Source organism: Haplochromis burtoni, unplaced genomic scaffold (genome assembly GCF_018398535.1).
Source record: "Haplochromis burtoni strain Fernald_Lab_line unplaced genomic scaffold, NCSU_Asbu1 Contig_215, whole genome shotgun sequence".
Lineage (NCBI taxonomy): Eukaryota > Metazoa > Chordata > Actinopteri > Cichliformes > Cichlidae > Haplochromis > Haplochromis burtoni.
This window is the reverse complement of record NW_024582576.1, coordinates 457,601-475,163: the sequence shown is the minus strand read 5'-3', so window position 1 is coordinate 475,163 and position 17,563 is coordinate 457,601. Positions and strand designations below refer to the sequence as shown.

At 42.1% G+C, this 17,563-nt stretch overlaps 1 protein-coding gene across 3 annotated transcripts; it reads right to left on the bottom strand.

Annotated features, from left to right (window-relative positions):
• Window positions 1-2,681: 2,681 nt before the first annotated feature.
• On the bottom strand, window positions 2,682-15,659 carry LOC102295618 (L-threonine ammonia-lyase). 3 transcript variants are annotated; one of them, XM_005936847.3, is made up of 11 exons: window positions 15,346-15,659; window positions 9,127-9,454; window positions 7,734-7,850; window positions 7,378-7,619; window positions 7,092-7,257; window positions 5,913-6,012; window positions 5,667-5,742; window positions 4,945-5,070; window positions 4,518-4,685; window positions 4,355-4,412; window positions 2,682-3,666 (listed from the first exon to the last, which is right to left on the bottom strand). In XM_005936847.3, the coding sequence occupies exons 1-11, from the start codon at window positions 15,360-15,362 to the stop codon at window positions 3,568-3,570; spliced, it is 1,497 nt and encodes a 498-aa protein (XP_005936909.1). In that variant the 5' UTR covers window positions 15,363-15,659; the 3' UTR covers window positions 2,682-3,567. The 3 variants fall into 3 exon arrangements, with proteins under 3 accessions (XP_005936909.1, XP_014193743.1, XP_005936908.1); XM_014338257.2 differs by lacking the exon at window positions 15,346-15,659 and adding an exon at window positions 15,181-15,292; XM_005936846.2 differs by lacking the exon at window positions 15,346-15,659 and adding an exon at window positions 12,419-12,747.
• Window positions 15,660-17,563: the final 1,904 nt, after the last annotated feature.

The window sequence follows — 17,563 nt, the reverse complement described above, 5'->3', positions numbered from 1 at the left end:
GAATCACATTATGTTCTGCAGCAGTCTGACCCTATAGCAACATGACAGGGTTCAGGGTCACCTGATCCAGCCCTAACTATATACTTTAGTCTTCAAACTTTCCTATTTGATAATCTTAAACTACAGATCATGACCCTCTCGAATTGTGTGTGTCCCATGAGCAACAAATCTAATGCACAGTTGAGGGTGACTAGTGTTTCGCATAATTGATCAGACTAGTGCATAAAGCCAGCCTGGTGGAATATTTCGGTGTCAAGGAAACATTAAAGTGTGTTGAACTTCTTTTGTACTGGTTTCAAGGCTGATGTTATGAAATATTGCCACTCTTTTCACACATGAAATCGTGAGATGCTCAGTAAACCACATTGTTAAATCCCTGCTGGGAGGGGATGGAGGGGACAGGGTAATACTGGATTATGTGGATCCTTTACCCAAAACTAAATCCACATGTACACATCGTGACAAGATTCTCAGAGGCTAAGTTCCTTAAACTGACCAAGGCTCAAATTTCATGTGAAAAGTGTTCGAGATGAATCAAACTGTTACCTAAACTGTTGTTTAGTCTCAATTATCTTTAGAAAGACTCAGACACTTCAAACCATGTTGTGCAAGTTTTGCCTTCAGTTTCTGAAAGAACTCCACTACGCCCATCAGTTAGCCAAAGGAAAAACATGCTCAGTCTAAGATGAAGGCCCATTATGACAAAAAGACTATTTTCAGTACTCTTTAAACAGGTGAGAACATTTTTTTGGTCCAGCTTGCAAGCACAGTTTGCTGGATCCTGCCTAGTAAGTTATGTAATCCAAATAACTAGGATCTGCCATATGAACATGTTGAAATGTTACTTTCCAAGAAACAGCCCGGCTGCTCCACTATCACTGTGTGCGATTGCTTAATATAAACCCTCTGATGATGGGCTGATTGAAAAAGGTGTTTTGTGTTTGGTGCTCAGTTAAAACATTTTCATTGTTAGGTATTAGATAATTTAGAGTTCATCCTGTCCCATCTGTCTGAATCTGCTTGGGATGATATAGTCTGCCTGATCCATATTTAGCTCACTGAAGAACTTTGTCTCGATGCTTTGAATCTGCTAGAGCATCCACTGGGGTCCCAGAAATCTTCCTGTAAAATCTGTACTAAAATTACCAGGTCAGCCAAAATTGTCAAGTGCAGACATGCTCTAATCTTCTTGATTTACCAAAGTTCCAAAGGTTTCCTATAGACTGCTATCTGGTGCTATGTTCTCCCTTGTCACCATCTTCCAGTTGCCTCTCTGTTCCAAATTGCACTTCTTGCAGTCTAAAAGAGTGCAGGAAGATATAACTGTGTGTACCTGTGTGTCTTGAAGTATTCACCACAGCTCTTCCCGTCCTTTTTGTAAAATCCACTGTCATGTTCTTCTGCATTTCTCTCCTTAACACCATAACATCATCACCTCTGCTCCCTTCACCTCCACGTCCCCTGTAATCTGCTCTAATCACTCATCTCTCCCCCTGGGGACACTCTCTACCCCTTCATTCATCTCAAAAATTCTCTTTTATCTTCTGACAGCCAACTTGTGCATACACACTGACAACATTCAACATCACCCCTTTGATTTCCAGCTTTGAACTCACAATCGCTAGTCACACACTGTACCTTCAAAATTACCCCAACTCCATTTCTCTTCCTACCTACACCGTGTTAGAACGGCTTGAATCAACCTCCACTGCTCCTAGTTTTGCTTCCCTTCCATCCAATATATCCCCTTAGCAGTCCAATTAGTCCCCTAAACCATCCAATGTACCGTGGGCGGTACGTCCGACTGCTAACAGGATATCTGCCTTTCTTCTCTCCATCATATCATCTCCCTCTTCACCAGTATATCGTATATTTAAACCGCCACACTCTTGCCTTTCCTCCTCTCTTGCCCTTAAGATGGTATTTCTTTGTCTTTGGCCAACAGTACTACAGTTTCCACCAGAATCCTTCTGACCAACAGAGGCGGTCATTGTTAACCTGAGCTTTGACCAAACTGCTATGAAAATCTCATTCTTTATGATCAATGTGTTTGATTTCTATAAGATTTTATACCACATGCCCTTCCTGGTGGAGCCCTCCCAGTTTATCCAAGTCTGGTACTAGCACTAGGAGTAGACTGGCTTGTAAACCCCCCCTATGTCTGCGTCAGATGTTTAATTAAACATTTACTTAAATGATTGTATGTAGATTATGTAGCTTATCTACTTATGTTAATTATGTAGCCCAATTAGCTAAGTAATAATAATTGTTAATGTAAGAAGTTATCGTTTCCTGGCTAGGAGCTTTAACCATTTCGGGAAGCCTTGGACTCATCAATCACAGCTCTGAATGTATATCTTCTGACAAGAAGGTGTTTGTGTATGACGTGGGCTAAAGCAGTGTGTGACGTGGGCCAAATCAGGCTAAAGCAGTAGCACGGGGTCACAGTGTCCTCTGCTTACAAACTTAAGAGCATTAGCTTGTCTTAAATGGCCCAGTCTCAACTAGAGCTTTGCCCAGACATTAGTCAGTTGGACAGTGCAGACACTACTTATTTTTAAATCCTGTGTTACTTTTACTTTTGGTGAAAGTACACCAGCATTGAAGAAAAACCCAAGCTAGTTGTCTAGTCTAGCTAGTCCCTTACTTTGCATATAAACTTCACAAATGTGAAAACACGGTTACGGTTCATTTGTCCAGAGTTTTATTTGGAGAACACTTTTAGGAGGGTTGAAACTGCCACTGTGGACAGTACAAATACAGAAATATTTACAGCATTTTAAAAAGAACATTCAATGAAAAATAGACCTTATATAGTGAAGCTGTACATGCGCTACAGGAGTCACACTCCACCCTTTAGCTAATGCAGACTGATCCACGTTCTGCCAGGGGGTGGAGCCACAAGTTGGCCACCACAGACTAAAGCGTGGCCACCCATGACAGCCGTTAATGAAGACCCAGAGGGCTCGACACACACTCAAATAGTTTTTTTTGCAGAACTGTTTCTCTATAGGGACACATTTTAATTGTAATTAGCTTATATGCTTTACCAACAACTGGGGAAAAAAGCTTTATCCACTGTTACAGATTTATTTAATCACTTGAGGGTTACATAAAAAGCTTATATAATAAGAGTAAATGAAGAAAGATCTTGGCTACTGGTGGCTCTACAGTAATTTAAAACACAGAGAAAAATACTTTATTATGTGCCAGCCCAATGTTAACCCATTAAATGGCCCAAGTTGGGAACCACTATAAAAATAGTCTGAATAGCATTCAGTTAGAATTAGCATCATCAACTGGGATGCAGTTTAACCGCTTCACAGTATATTTAAGGTGCCATGATGAAGAAGAACAAAAGCAGCATTAGTAATAGAAGGAACATGTAGATTTGCACTATAATCTCAAGGTTTTGCTGACCAAGCATTCTCTTAATGAGTCTCATATAACAGAGCTTGCATATCATAAGAGTGGTGTGTTTGTTGCAGGAATGGTTTGCATGTGTTATCCCGACGGCAGGAATCTGTTTTTAGTCAGTCTAGTTTTGTGTTTAGGATTTCGCTGTGATCACCGGTCCAGCCAGCATATAGAGGGGTAGCGCTCGCTCAGCGTCTTGCGCAGATGAGCACTCTGCATCTTATCCCTGGTTTCCACCACACACTCCACCTGTCAACACACACACATACAGTTAGTCTTCTTATGTCATTCTCTGTCTCACACACACTCTAGAATTAGGGCAGTGAGAGGTTTGCTTGTTGCATTATGCAACACCTTTCACCTCCTGACACTTGCTCTGAATAAGCAGTACAAATTGTCAGTGGAGACTGTGGGGGTAAGAATGCAGAGCCAGGAGATTACATGATAAGTCTGCTCCATCCCTGAGCTTTAGAAATGAAGGAGAATAAAACAAATCCATTATTTAAAAAAGCTCCGATGGCCCAAGTTTTATCAGTCAAGTTATGTCAGTTTCTCCCCGGCAGCTTTTCTTCATTTTTTTTCCAAGTTAAAAAAAATAAAGGCATACTATATGTAACGTTTGTAAGTCTTAAAGTCATCAAACTGACTCAGTAGTTTCAGTTGCATAGCAACACTGTGTTTGCAACTTGCTAAAACAACAGCCAAAATTGGCTAATGGTTGTACCAGACCGAGTAAAGCTGTAGGTGGGTACTGAACTGAGCAATGCTACTTTTTTCTATCTTTTAAAAATGTTTTTGTATTTTTGGTCTTTTAATTCCCGCCAACTCCCTGACAACTCCAAGCCAAGAGTTCCACGGCAATAAAGGAAAAGTGGATGAGCGGATTGGCGAGGAGGAGGAAAGAGAATGAAGTGAAGAGGACAGATTAGTCGCCTACCTTTGCCTTGAAGAGCTCTGACTTATCGCTGTGTCTACGATGGCATACGTCCAACAACCTGGGAGGAAAAAGACAAAAGAGGCGAAGGAATGAATAAACTAAAGGTGGCACAGGGCAACGTTAAAAACAAAACCGATTAAGTCCGAACAGGTTCCTACACTACCTGACGTCCTCTCTGGTCAGAACATCCAGCAGCTTAGCCATGTCTCCTGGCCACTCTCCCAGCTGCACTGAGAACTTACTGATCCGGTTGTCCAACACCAAAGCTCGGTCCATGCACTGCCTCACCACTTCCAGCTCCATGTTAGCGCTGCTCACCACCACAGCCACCCTGCAGCAGACACAGAGGAAGGCTTAGTTTATCTGCAGTCAAAAGGATTAGCACTGCTGACATTGTTATGTTGCCAGAATGTGAGCTTTTCAGGCGTTAAGGAAAACATTGAGCCCTCAGAGTTAGGACTATATTTAAAATATATATATTTCTTTTTTTAAAGTGGGAATTTGCACTGTTTGAAAACTAGAGGGTCGATGAGTAAAGAGAAATTACATGGTTCGGGTAGGAAACCGTGAAATTAATACACTTGACCCACTTTTTGCCTTTTAGTTCTGGTAGTTGGCCGGCCAAAATGGCAGCCAATCCCATGGCTCCCTCTGTGTCCACAGTGGAGCGTTCAAACTCCTGAAACCGCAGCATTGCCACCAGAGAGTCTTCCTCACTGTAAGAAAAGGAAAGAAAAATGCACTCCTTCGATATCCGATTACCAAAATTAGACTTCGACATGGGCCCCAACATCCATAAAGATATAACTGACAAGATGATGGGCCTGTTATTTGAGGTGATTCACATCTGAATCTTCAGAGCCAGTCCATAACCAGACAAAATGAAATGTGATTGTGTTCACACCAGATGCACTTCTTGTGATTGTTTGTTGAAATTCTGAACCCTAGGCAATCTCCTGTCTCACCAATGTGTCGACGATGGCTCTGGTCCACCGTGTCTCAAACGCTGCTTGGTGTTTTTCTCTCTCCTAACACACTTGAACAGCAGTCTCTTTTATGCCTTTTTCCATTGATGTGTGATTGTGCCTAACAGAGAACCACAGGGTTTCCAGCAGAAAGGTTAACAGCCTTTTTGGTGTGAAGCCTGAAGGACTGAGCCAGCACCAAGCCAAAACTGGCTCTGCACCAGCACCACTTCAGTGTAAAAGAGGTATTTGTGTCCTGGGAGTAATAATACATCTGTACAGTGAAGTCAGATATTTAAAAAAAGACAAAAGTTTAATTCTATAAATGTAATGTGGACGTGCAGTACCTGACAGTGATGACTTTGTCCACCAGTTTCTTTGCCAGCTGAAAGGTGTTAACACCAAGGGAATGCTCCATGAGATCTGAGAAGAGACAGATGATCATCACAAGCTCCTTTATTGCAGGAGAAAAAAGTACAAAGGAGTTTCTAACAATAAATAATGTGCACATAATCTTTTTTTTACTATCTTCCCCTTCATGAGGGGAAGGTGTGGTACGTGACTTCAGCAGAACAAGTCGGAAATGAGTTTACCTCCATAAAGTTTCTTATTGGGGTTGCTGTGTATGTCTTTGATTGGACCGTTCGTTTTCAGTGATTGTAGCAGCAAAGGGAAATCTTCTGGTTCAACTCCCTGTTGAAGAAAGGTGGGTCAGCTATTGTTCTCATGTGTTGATGATGATGATTTCTAACCTGCATTTCACTGTGGAGTAAAACTGTTGAGGTCGCTTTTGCAGAGTGTCCTGGATTGACGTAGGCAAGACCAAGCTAGCATTTTTGGAACTGAGTTTTTGGATGGTGGACAAAAAACAGTGTTGGCTGTTTTGAACCTCTTCCTGTGAGCCAACAGTGCAAACAGAGTCACTGAAGCACAGTCGCAGTTTGAGTTAAATGTTAGCATTAGCATGTTCAAATGATACTGACATGCTAACATTGAGCATGGTAGTGTTTACCATGTTTGCTATCCATATTTAACATACAGGCAACCTGACAGGCTAATCAGGACTGAATGTTAATGCTAATTGTGTAGACATGTATTCATAGGTAGTTACACAAAGGACCGGCATCACTAAGTCTTTAGTGATCTTACGGCAGTTCGTCCCGTAAGAACTATGGACTACATAACAGAAATAGACTAGCACTTATTTGGCAGTGCCTTATATTTAGCATGCGCACCACTTTTCCTACCGTGAATATATGAATATATTATAAAATGGTATACACAGTATTAATTATAAATGTGAAACTGTTGTATGAATATTAAAACAGGACCATCTCTGGACTGACTGGGAGCCCTAATCAGCCTCGGTGTTGCATAATATATAGGTTTTCACTACTGGGTCAAATGTGGTAATATATTTGCTTGAAAGCTTCGCTACACAAGCTGTACCAGGATATTTCTTTATAGCTGAAAATAGAGCAAGAGGGCTGTTCTGTGCCTTCAGTGCAAACAGCACGACAGCTCTCAGAGCTGTGGGCAGACAGTGAAACAAGGGAAACCACTTCAAATACAGTCGCCTTGTTTCGTAACCCGTGCAGAATGAAAAAGGCACTTGTGTCAATACGAGGGAGCAAGAAGCAATTGTGCAATAAAAAGGATGTAGAGCTGCTATAGGATCTACTATCGGTAACCAGTGATATGAGATGGGACTTCAAGCAATGAGCATACAGTGAAGATGTAAAGATTCAAAGAGCTTCTCAATGTCTGCTTACTATGACAAGAATGCGAGAGTCGAGGTGTTTGATGGCTGCAGCGGTGCCAGCCAGTAGACCATACTGTCCTGCAGCAGGAATGACCACTGCCTCCAGTTTGGGCACCTGTTCATAGATCTCCATGCCCACAGTGCCCAGTCCTGCCAGGTACGCTGCATTTTCATCTCTGCTCAGCAGCAAAGAGAGGAAGAGCAGCCTTATGTTAAGATACTAAAACATTACTTAGTACTGCAAAGACACAGACAGAAACTCTCATTCCAGCTCCTAATATGAATGTTAGACTGACTCTTCCAGGTAGAGGTATCCATTCTCCCTGGCCAGATGGCAGGCGTGGTTCTGGGAATCGCGGCCGGTGCTGCCGTAGGAGATAACCATGGCGCCGTAATCTCTGTAGATCCTGAGGCGGGGCGAGGAGCAACTTGACGGCATGATGACAAACACCGGGATCTTCAGATCCACCGCGTGGTGCGCCACGGCCATGGAGAAGTTACAGTCAGTGGCCACGATCACACCCATCCTCTGCTGCTCCTGCAAGCACAGAAACACACGCCTGACATATAATCACATGCAACAAATATGCACGCACAGCACACTTCAGTGGATCCTTACAGCGTCTTTTTCAGCTCCCCCGCCCCAATCTACCTGTGTGAGGGAGGTGAGCAGGTACAGCACTCCTCTCTCCTTCACAGAGCCGGTGTAGTGCAGGTGCTCCTTCTTCAGGTAGATCTCCATCCCGTACTGTTTGGACAATCTGGAGTACTGAGCACACAAAAGAAGCAGCATATTTCAAGAGCTCCTGCAGCAGCAGTAACCCGTTAAAGATAGATTTGCTAAGCTGGCTTTATATAACCACTCAGGTGCTCACATGCATGCTGAAATAGTTTTCACTTCATATAATTACTCCTGGCGTATGAAATCCATGGTCTTTGCCCCGAGTCATGTTCAAGTTTTATGTTATTTTTGCATGCTCATCCAGCTCCAGGAGTCTCTGCCTGCTCTTTGCTTTTTGCCAACAGCCGTTAATCCAATCTGCTTCACACTTGGTGGGTATAATGCAATATAAAGTATGAAGCAGATATGAGGGCTCCTCCTAATTTGGCTAAAAGCTGCAGTGCATTATTAGCGATGATGTCCCCACGAGGGCTTCACCTTTGGGTGATCTTTAGTTATTATCACCTGTCCCGCTAACAGTTGCATCACCAGTAGTTATGTCGAAGCAAGCCTCAATTAAAAGAGTTTTTCTTTGGGCGTTTTGTGGTTATTAGCAGCGACACACAACCACGCACAGTGAAAATGCAGAGATGTGCAGAGACATTATAAAAGAGAGACATGGCACTCCTGACTTGAAACTAGTGGGAGGGTCTTGAATCAGCGAAGATGATGTTAGAAATATAACGTCCAAGGACCCAAACCCACTCTGCAGACTAACTGAAACTAAACGCACCTAACCTAAAAATGTAAATGAAAATGAATGAAAAACAGAAACGTAATAACTCTGCTTCTGGGGGGGATTATTTGGGGAAAGCAAAAGCACATATCTGAGTTTTGTTTTTTTTTTGTTTTTTTTCCTGGTGACTACTGAGATGGAGAGAGGTGACGAGGCCTTCTTCTAGAGAGACTCTGCCTTCATCACTCCATCAATTTACATCAACTACATTGTTGTGAGATCACATTTAACTTAAGGCAAGTTCTAAAATGAATCCCTGATAACCCAAATGTTAGAATTTCCCATTTTTAAGCAAAAACAAACTTGTTTACAACCTGGTGCAAAAAAACTCTGCACAACTTAATTCTAACATAAAATCATCAATTTCAAATGTATCAAAGTAACGCAGACCATGAAAGCTTTGTTCAGTTTTTCCATGAGAAAAAATCTGCATCCCATTTAGACTAGTTCTGATATTAGTTCACCCTCTTGTGGTCTGTTTACAGCAAACTTCCTTAGGTGTGAAACTGAAGGAAGTGATTTCAGCTCCCAAACAAAGGTCAAAGGTCACCTTTATTGTTCTCCTGCACTTATTCTGTGTTAGTGTACCGTGCAAGGCGTCTTCTGGATCCCTGACTGGATCCTGAAGGCTGCTGCGCTGATGTCCTCAAAGCGGAGGTACTGGGCAGGAGGTCTCGGGATCATCCTGAACTCGCTGACTCGTCTGGTTTTGGGGGGGTCCATGAGGACAACCTCAGGAGCCATCGCTACTTTGGTTTCGTGGACTTTCACATCACCGTTGAGAAGTTCTTCCACACCAAAGTCCTTCAGACGCTCCGGTTCAATAAGGGTGGGTCTGCGGCCCACGGTGCCGTTACTGACGGGACCATATTTGTAAGAGCTGCCGGGCTGACTGGGGCCCAGATACAACTCCTCTCTGAAAACCACAAGCAGGCATTGGGGTGTCACTTAAAAACCATATCAAATCATATTCAGAGAACTAAAGTGTGCTTTTGCACAGCTGCTGAGTCCTTCTCTTTTAAAACCATAAGACTACAGCTCCTGATCCTACACTCGTCTTTTTCACAGTGTAAATTCTTAATTTTCTGCACACATACTATTGCAAGCTAACACAGTAAAATAACACACAGAGGCAAAGTACCACACAGTCATGAGCTGGAGCGCAGCGAGATTTGATTTGCATCTTCCAGACCCCGAAGATAAAAAGTGAGCAGATGTGAGAACGCTGATGTGAATATAATAGCTTTTCCAATTAAGCAGGTTGTTGGCGTCCACTAGCTCTCAGATCATAAAGGTTATTTCTCCCAAGTACGTAAATGCACCACCAGAGGGAACTTTTAAAACCAATTACTGTTTTCAGCTGCATGTTTTTCCACAGTGAGTAGCTTTGCAATCAGCTTGTAGCTGGTTTCCAGTATTAAACCAGTTGTTTCTGAAGGATCGGGACTTTTTTTAAAAATTACAACAGCAGGGTATGCGTCGGAAATAGTAACATAGTCCATATAGTACTATATACAGTACAATAGTACATCTGTCAAGCATCAGATCTGATTTATTACTTGATTCACGACAAATTAACACAATTTTAAGATATAAAGAAAAACTAAAACCGGACCAACAGCTTAAGAAAACAAATTTAACCAAAGTGTATTTGCACAAATTCTAATTTCTATCCTCTGGATGTCAGCCAGAATGTAGGGCGGAGCTGCGAGGCCTTTGGCAGACAGTATCAGCTGATATTCTCCACATTTTAAAAGTATACATCATCACTAGAGCTACAAGTTTTATTAACAATAGACATGAAGCAATAACTCTTAGTATAATTCACCTGAAATATAAAAAATAAAAGGTTTATTTACTCAAATAATTAATCATTAAGGAGAAAGTCCTTGGTATAAACTGAATATGTATCAACAAAGTGCATAAGGAGTAATGCATAAATGTTTTTTGAGTGTAACTCGATGTAAGAACTTTGAAAAAGTGACAATTTCCCACTTTGCTTCGTCGATACGACCACTCTCACCGGCGGTCCGCTCACATTCTTCAGGCTAAGATGAATTGATTCACCTTTCACGTCGACCCTGCTTCCACTCTCGGTGACGGATTACTATTACAAGTCACCTTATGATTCATTGGGTCATTCGGCTCCTCTTTTAGGAGACACACAAGCGATTAAAAAGGCAATTTAGTGGTAATAGCAGGACAGAATGATTTATAAACGGCCGTTGGAGCTAATCAAATTGCGCGATTCATTTAAATAGCTTATTAAAGTTAGGCTGGGTATGGGCAGATTTACTCAAATGACACAACACAAAACTGGATCAGACTCCCGCGGGATGTTTCTGTCAAACAGTCAGCGCAGAGGCCTTTTACACAGCATAGACATAGTAATAGGATTATACTCATTGGGGATTAACTCAGTCACTCAGTAAAGCAGATCACATATAGTTACCATCTACGTTTGAAACTTTGAAACAGGTTGGAGTCATTCCAATCATCGTCAGTGAGGTAAAATAAGACAACTGACTGACGAGGGTGCTTTTGCGAGCACGCAGTTCTACAATAACATCAACAAGCCACCAGGTGGAGTAGCTTTCCCAAACAATGGTCTAAATACCCTTCAGTGGTGCCAGCTCTCTATACAGAGAACATCTCGCTCTATTTATATCGCAATGATCTTGCCGTAGACAATACGGCAACCTTTCACCTCGCCTCCTGGGTCCATTACTGCTCTCTCCCCACTTGTCCTTCACTCTTTTAGCCCCATTATTCAAGCACACAGTGTGCGCTCTTAACACGGCTATGAATAAGAAAAGTCCAAGGCTGCACCTGTGATTAGGGTGCTTTGCTTCAAAGGCAGAGTTCAAAAACAGCATCAAAGGAGGGCAAAGAGCAACATGGCAGCCTCAGAAAGCCTCATCAAAAGGGAAGATGAAGCGCTGAAACAGTAAAAAACAAAAAGTTGCTTATTTTATTATAAAACAGCACAAAAAATCCCCACAAAAAGTAAGGACAAAGCTAAAAGTGAAGGAGATATTTAAGCCCACCAGGCTTTCATCAGTGCACTATCTCAGCTTCTTTATGTCCTTTTAAAGACAAAATGCCCTGTCTGGCTGCTGAGCTGCTTCCTTTTCTGATTGAAGAATAAAAAAAGTTCATCATATGGGAAAGGAAATGTCTCCTGGCACTACATGACTGTATGTATTCCTGATGTTGCATCACTGAGTGTGCAGTTCTGCATCCTTTCGGGCAACGCTTCGACAGCTTTCTTACATTCGTCGGCTGCTTTGTTTTTGGCTCTTTGGTTATAACACGAAAAGCTCCAGAAGTTTTTAATGTGCTCAAAGAGGCAGAGGCTTGTTAACCCTCTAGTTTTCAAACAGGCTTGTTAAATCTTGACGGTTGTAATCTTCCGTATAAGTCAAACACTGAGGGAGTACTTGTAAAATCTGTTTGACCCTGAATGTGATGTAATTTATCAGCAGCACAAAGAAATGCCAGTTTTCCACCAAAGCTTGTCACAATATCCTGAAATGAAAGAGGATGTTATGGTCAAGAATCAAGCAGAGAGGGTAGCCTATCACGGGTTGGGATGCTGGCAGGACGAGCAAGGAGAAGATGGAGAGATAGAAGGAGAAGGCCAGAGTATGTGGATCTTTGATTTGGGGGTTTGCAACAGCCAAGCATGAACATTCGGTGCGTTTTGTTGAGTTTCACTTATAATTAAAGCTGAAGAAGAGACTGGACACAGCAGATGAGGAATGGAGGTCATTTAAGGAGGAGCTACCTCAAAATTCTGAGGGTAGATCTGAATCTATAGGGTTGAGCTGGTTGGGGGAGAGGTCTGGGGCTCCGAAGAAGGCTACAGGTAATTTCCCACCTCTGCCAGAAGGGGTCATTCTCCTCGCTGTCTTTAAGGGCCGGCCGTGGTGAGTACAAACGCTCAAGTCGCTCGCTCAAATGGCTCGAGTAGAATAATTGAGCGGCAAAGTTCATCCTGGTTAGAGGACCTTCTTCCTAGAGTCCAACAAGTGTCTGTATCTGAATCCCTCTCCTGTCCCTGCTGCTGTGTTGTGTCCGAGGGATAAGAGGACACTGACTGGTGCTGCTCCCACGGCGTAATGTCCCACGCCCCAGCTCCTTCCTTTTCCTGTCCAGGGGCTATTTAAGAAGGGATTACCCATGGACATGTGTGCGGTGGCCATGTAGTGCTTCTCCGGTGGCACGGCCCCTCCCAGAGCTCTATTCCTGTGCTCGCACTGAGATTACTTCCCCTTTTTGTGACGCAGTGCTAATCAGACTGTCTAAGGAGATAGATACAGACTTAGGGTTTAACTAGGAAGCAGCGATCTAGAGGCTCAGCAACACAGAGGAGACAACAATAGATGGAGGATCAGAAATGCATGATTTTTTAGCCACCAAAATCAATTAAAAAAGAGACACTTGCAGCAGTTTCATCATTATGTGGCATTTCTAGTATCACGAAGTGATGCAGTTGTTGCAGCCTCTATGAGATACAGGGAGGGAAACTGTAGGAGATTTCCCATTCAGCTGTCAGATGTAAGTGCTTACATCTGTGAGAAAGTGAAAAAGGATGTTGCAACAGGAGAGACTATGTTCTGGCACCACAAATGAACAGCTGAACATGGTAGAACTGTAGAAAGACAGGCTGCCAGACATGAGACGCCAAAGGGAAAGCTTAGGTTTAAACTCTGTTCAGCTCTGATCAGGCGTCAAAATCTAAAACCTGAAGAGCAGCAGTGTGTCCAGCAGTCACCGGAGTCTCACTGGCAACTGATAAGCTTATTTTCAATTAGTTTCTTAATGAGTTGTTGCCTTTTTAGACAGCTGTGTGTGGAAAAAAGCTCCAATAACAGTTAGGAAAGTGGAATTGGAAAGTGGACTCTGTGCAATCAGTTTTGTAACTTTCCAAACTTCACTGCAAATGGTCAATTTTGGTTAATGTTTTTCATGGTCCAATGACATCTTGTAAAACCATATTTCAAGGAAAGTGAAACCTATACAACATAACTGGTCTCATATTACCTTCAGCTTATACACACTAAATCTGCCAATCTGCTTCGTCTGAAGTGTCTGCCAGCTGGTAGTTTGGGGAAACCGTCTTCTCCAAGACATCCAGAGGTGAACTGGCAGAACTAACAGTCACTTACACCCACTTCAATCCATAAATTCTAAGTTGCGACAGAACAGCTAGAGTTTGAACTCTCAGCTCCTTTTTATCGCTGTTGACATACACATGAAATACCACTCGAACAGGTACGAGATAAGATCACAACGTACGCTATTTGTGCTTGAGTATGTCAAATATTGCACTATATCTCTGCAGAGTACTTTCATCACAATCTGAACTGAGCCATAAGGAAAGTCAAAGTGAACAATGTCTAAAAAAAATAAACTAAAATAAAACTAACAAAGGGAACAATGTTATACATCCCATTTCTGACAAGGGCTTTATAAACACTTCGAATACAAAATTAGCCAAACAACCAGAAGCTAATTTAGGCCATAGTGTACTGCATGCTTAGTGTTTGGTTGTTCTAAAATACTTTATAAGGAGTAAGCTCTGCAATTTTTCAGTGAGCACATTTTGTGTAGCAATAAACCACCACAACACATATGCTAGTTTTTGCTAGCGAAAGTTATAATCCTACACTGGGAAACGATGCCCCCTGCAGTGCACACATGCTAACGTTAGCAGATAATGGTTCTGGTTTAAAAAAGATAAATAAATAAAAATGAGCTAGGGACAACCAAGATGTCAAATTAGAGGCTTCAAAAGGTTTTCCAAAAATGTTTCGTGGCAGTGGCTCCATCCGTTTGTTTTGATATAATTCATCAGTAAACAAATGAAAGGTGAAAAAAAAATACAACAACAATCATGTAAGATGATACAATGCTAGGTTAAGATAATATCCATTAGGACGTTGGACGATGGTGCTGTAGTGTTAGCAGTGTTTTGTCATAGTAAGACGTTTTGGGGTTTGAATACAACTGTTTGCACATTCTCCCTGCATCTGTGTGAGTTTTCTTTGCACACCCTTCCTTCCTCCCACAGTCCAAAGACATGTAAGTTGGGTTTAAAGGGGATTCTAGAAATTGGTTTTGATTGTGAATGGCTAACACGATGGACTACAGTAGATATCCTGCCTATCCTATGACAGCTCCATCCCAACCATGATCCTTAATTGAATACGCAGAAGAAAATAGATGGACGACAACAACTGTTTACTTTGATTTTGTTTGATCACTGTCGATGAGACATCAAAGTAAGTGATCTCTCCTCAGGTGCTAGCATATCAAAACACTGACGTAGCAATGTTGCAACGCAACCCCAGTCACGTTTCTCCTAAATGACTGCAGTAAGGACTGAACACAGAGCATGCGTTTGGGTCTGTGAACTTTAACTTATTAACTCAGGTGTATTGTGGAGTGAAAGAAGTTAAATGGCGCACAAAAAAAAGTTAGGGTACTTTTTTAGCAAACAGGGCGCCATGTGTTCTGTAAAGGTTTTGGTGCAACACTTACAGGTCCTCTCGTTTTATTTTTTTATACTGTAAGGAGTCCATTTCTGAAAAAGCTTGAGAATCCTGATCTAGTGTGCAAAGTAATTAAAGTACAAACCTGAATAGTGAGAACATGCGAAAAGGTTTCCTTTTTTAAACACAGCAAACACGAAGTGGGATTGCGACAATCCAGGGAACCCAGAGGCCAATTATTGACTTGTCTCTAAACCAGACTTCACACACACCACCACACATCTCACTCAGATTAGACTTAGCTTCTTACAAAAGTGGCAAAAACATGGTGTATGCCAGAGAGCTGAGGTCACATATTGGCAGCGAGGAGCAATAATGAGATCCGTGTCGAGGTGGAGACGATGAAATGACCACCGCCGAGGGTCCTCTTAATCTCTCCACGACTGTGGTGACATCTGGTCATCATAACTACTGGCAGGCGTTGCAGTAGAAAACAAAGAGACGTATGGACAGGAGGACAGAAATAGGCAGTGGGAAGGTGACCTCGCTTCCAGCAGTCTGTCACACGGTGGCTCAGCGTGATGCCGGCTGTGATCCTCTGGTTGTGAGCTTCTGCAGATGCTCTGCTCTTTACGTTGCGTCTGATGCCTGAAAACACGCATTAGCTAAATGGTCACAGGGTGAACTCTGACACATATGTACATTTATTAGCCTGTTGATTGTAAAAAGGGAGGGTTGGGGAGGGGAACTCCAAATTCCAGTTCTAATTGCAGTTCTTTAAAATTCTAATGGTACACATATATATATGCGTGACTATAATGTGTGTTTGTGTGTGGATTTCATTCATATTAAGGCTTACTGCTACATTTACAGCTGTTGTGTTTTCTAAATAAATGAAATAGCAATTGGGGAAATTGTCTTTATGTTTTATCAAATGTGTCCAAGCTTTTGAATATGCAGCATATAAAAGTTTGCTTTTGATTTCTGGCGTATTAAATTTATTCTGACAGGATGAAATTATTGTTCTTTCCTTGTGTTGTTGCCTCTTTCAGTTTTCTTATCCCGTTTTCCTGTTGATGCTTCTGTAATGCTGACCATGTGTGAGACACATAGCTATATTTCCCCGTGTCCTCGGCCTGTATCTCTGGTTTGGATCGGCTAACAGACATAAATGTCCGCTGACTCTCTTTCTCTCCGCTGATCCCTTTGCTCACTTTCCGCCAATGTTGTTTTCTGCTTCTTAACCTGTAGATCTGCTTAAGCGGCCAAAGAAATGAGCACAGAGCAGGAAGGCTGTAGACACTCCGGCTTAATAAGGTTAGATAATGCGTAACAGTCTTTGCTGTTTGTGTGTGGCAATGTGTGTGAGTCATCGACACAGAGAGAGAGAGAGCAGGAGAAGTATGTTTACTGGGAATAACAGGAACCAATCAATGCGATTACAAAGGGCATTGTCTGCTGCTGAATTGATTTTGATTTCTTCGTCTTCCTGCTGAACAGAAATAACCTCCTGGTGGATGTTATCAGATAGCCTCAGACCCTCTCTTGATTTGATCAAAAAACTGTTTAAATAATAAAACTGAAATTAAAAGAAAATTGTCTACATCAGTCTTACCTTGTGTCTGGATAGAGATAAGATTGGATGCACTGCAGGGTAGCGATGTAAATCAGTGTAATACAGTACTGCTATGAGTTATAAATAAAACCTTGAAATCTTGTTCTTCGGGACATACACTCACTGGCCACTTTGTTAGGTACACCTTGATGATACCGTGTTGGACGTCCTGTTGTCTTCAGAACTACCTTAACACTTTTTTTTCATTCTTCTATTGTCCAGTTTTGGTCCATGTGAACTGAAGGTAGCACCTGGCCTTCTGCTGCTGTAGTTCATCTCCTTCAAGTTGTGCATTCACAGATGTTCGATTCAATTTAATTTTATTTATACATTAAATCACAACAACAGTCACCTCAAGGCGCTTTATACTGGAAGGTAGACCCTACAATAATACATACAGAGAACAACCCAACAATCATATGACCCCCCTATGAGCAAGCACTTTGGCGACAGTGGGGAGGAAAAACTCCCTTTTAACAGGAAGAAACCTCCAGCAGAACCAGGCTCAGGGAGGGGTGGGGCCATCTGCTGCGACCGGTTGGGGTGAGAGAAGGAAGACAGGATAAAAGACAAAGTTCTTCTGCATACTTTGGTTGTAACAAGTAGTTATTTGAGTTACTGTTGCTTTCCTATTTGCTATTCTGTGATGCCAACGAGGCATTTTCACCCAGAAAACTTTTAACTCACCGGATATTTTTTTCCTTTTTGGACCATTGTTCTTAAATCCTAGAGACGGTTGTGGGGAAATCACAGAAGATCAGAAGATATCAAAACACTTAGTCCTGTGTGTCTGCCACATTCAAAATCACTTTAATCACTTTCCTTCCATATTCTGATGCTCAGTTTGAATTTCAGTATGTTGTCTTGATCATCTCTAACAGCCTAAATGCACCGAGTTGCTGCCACGTGATTG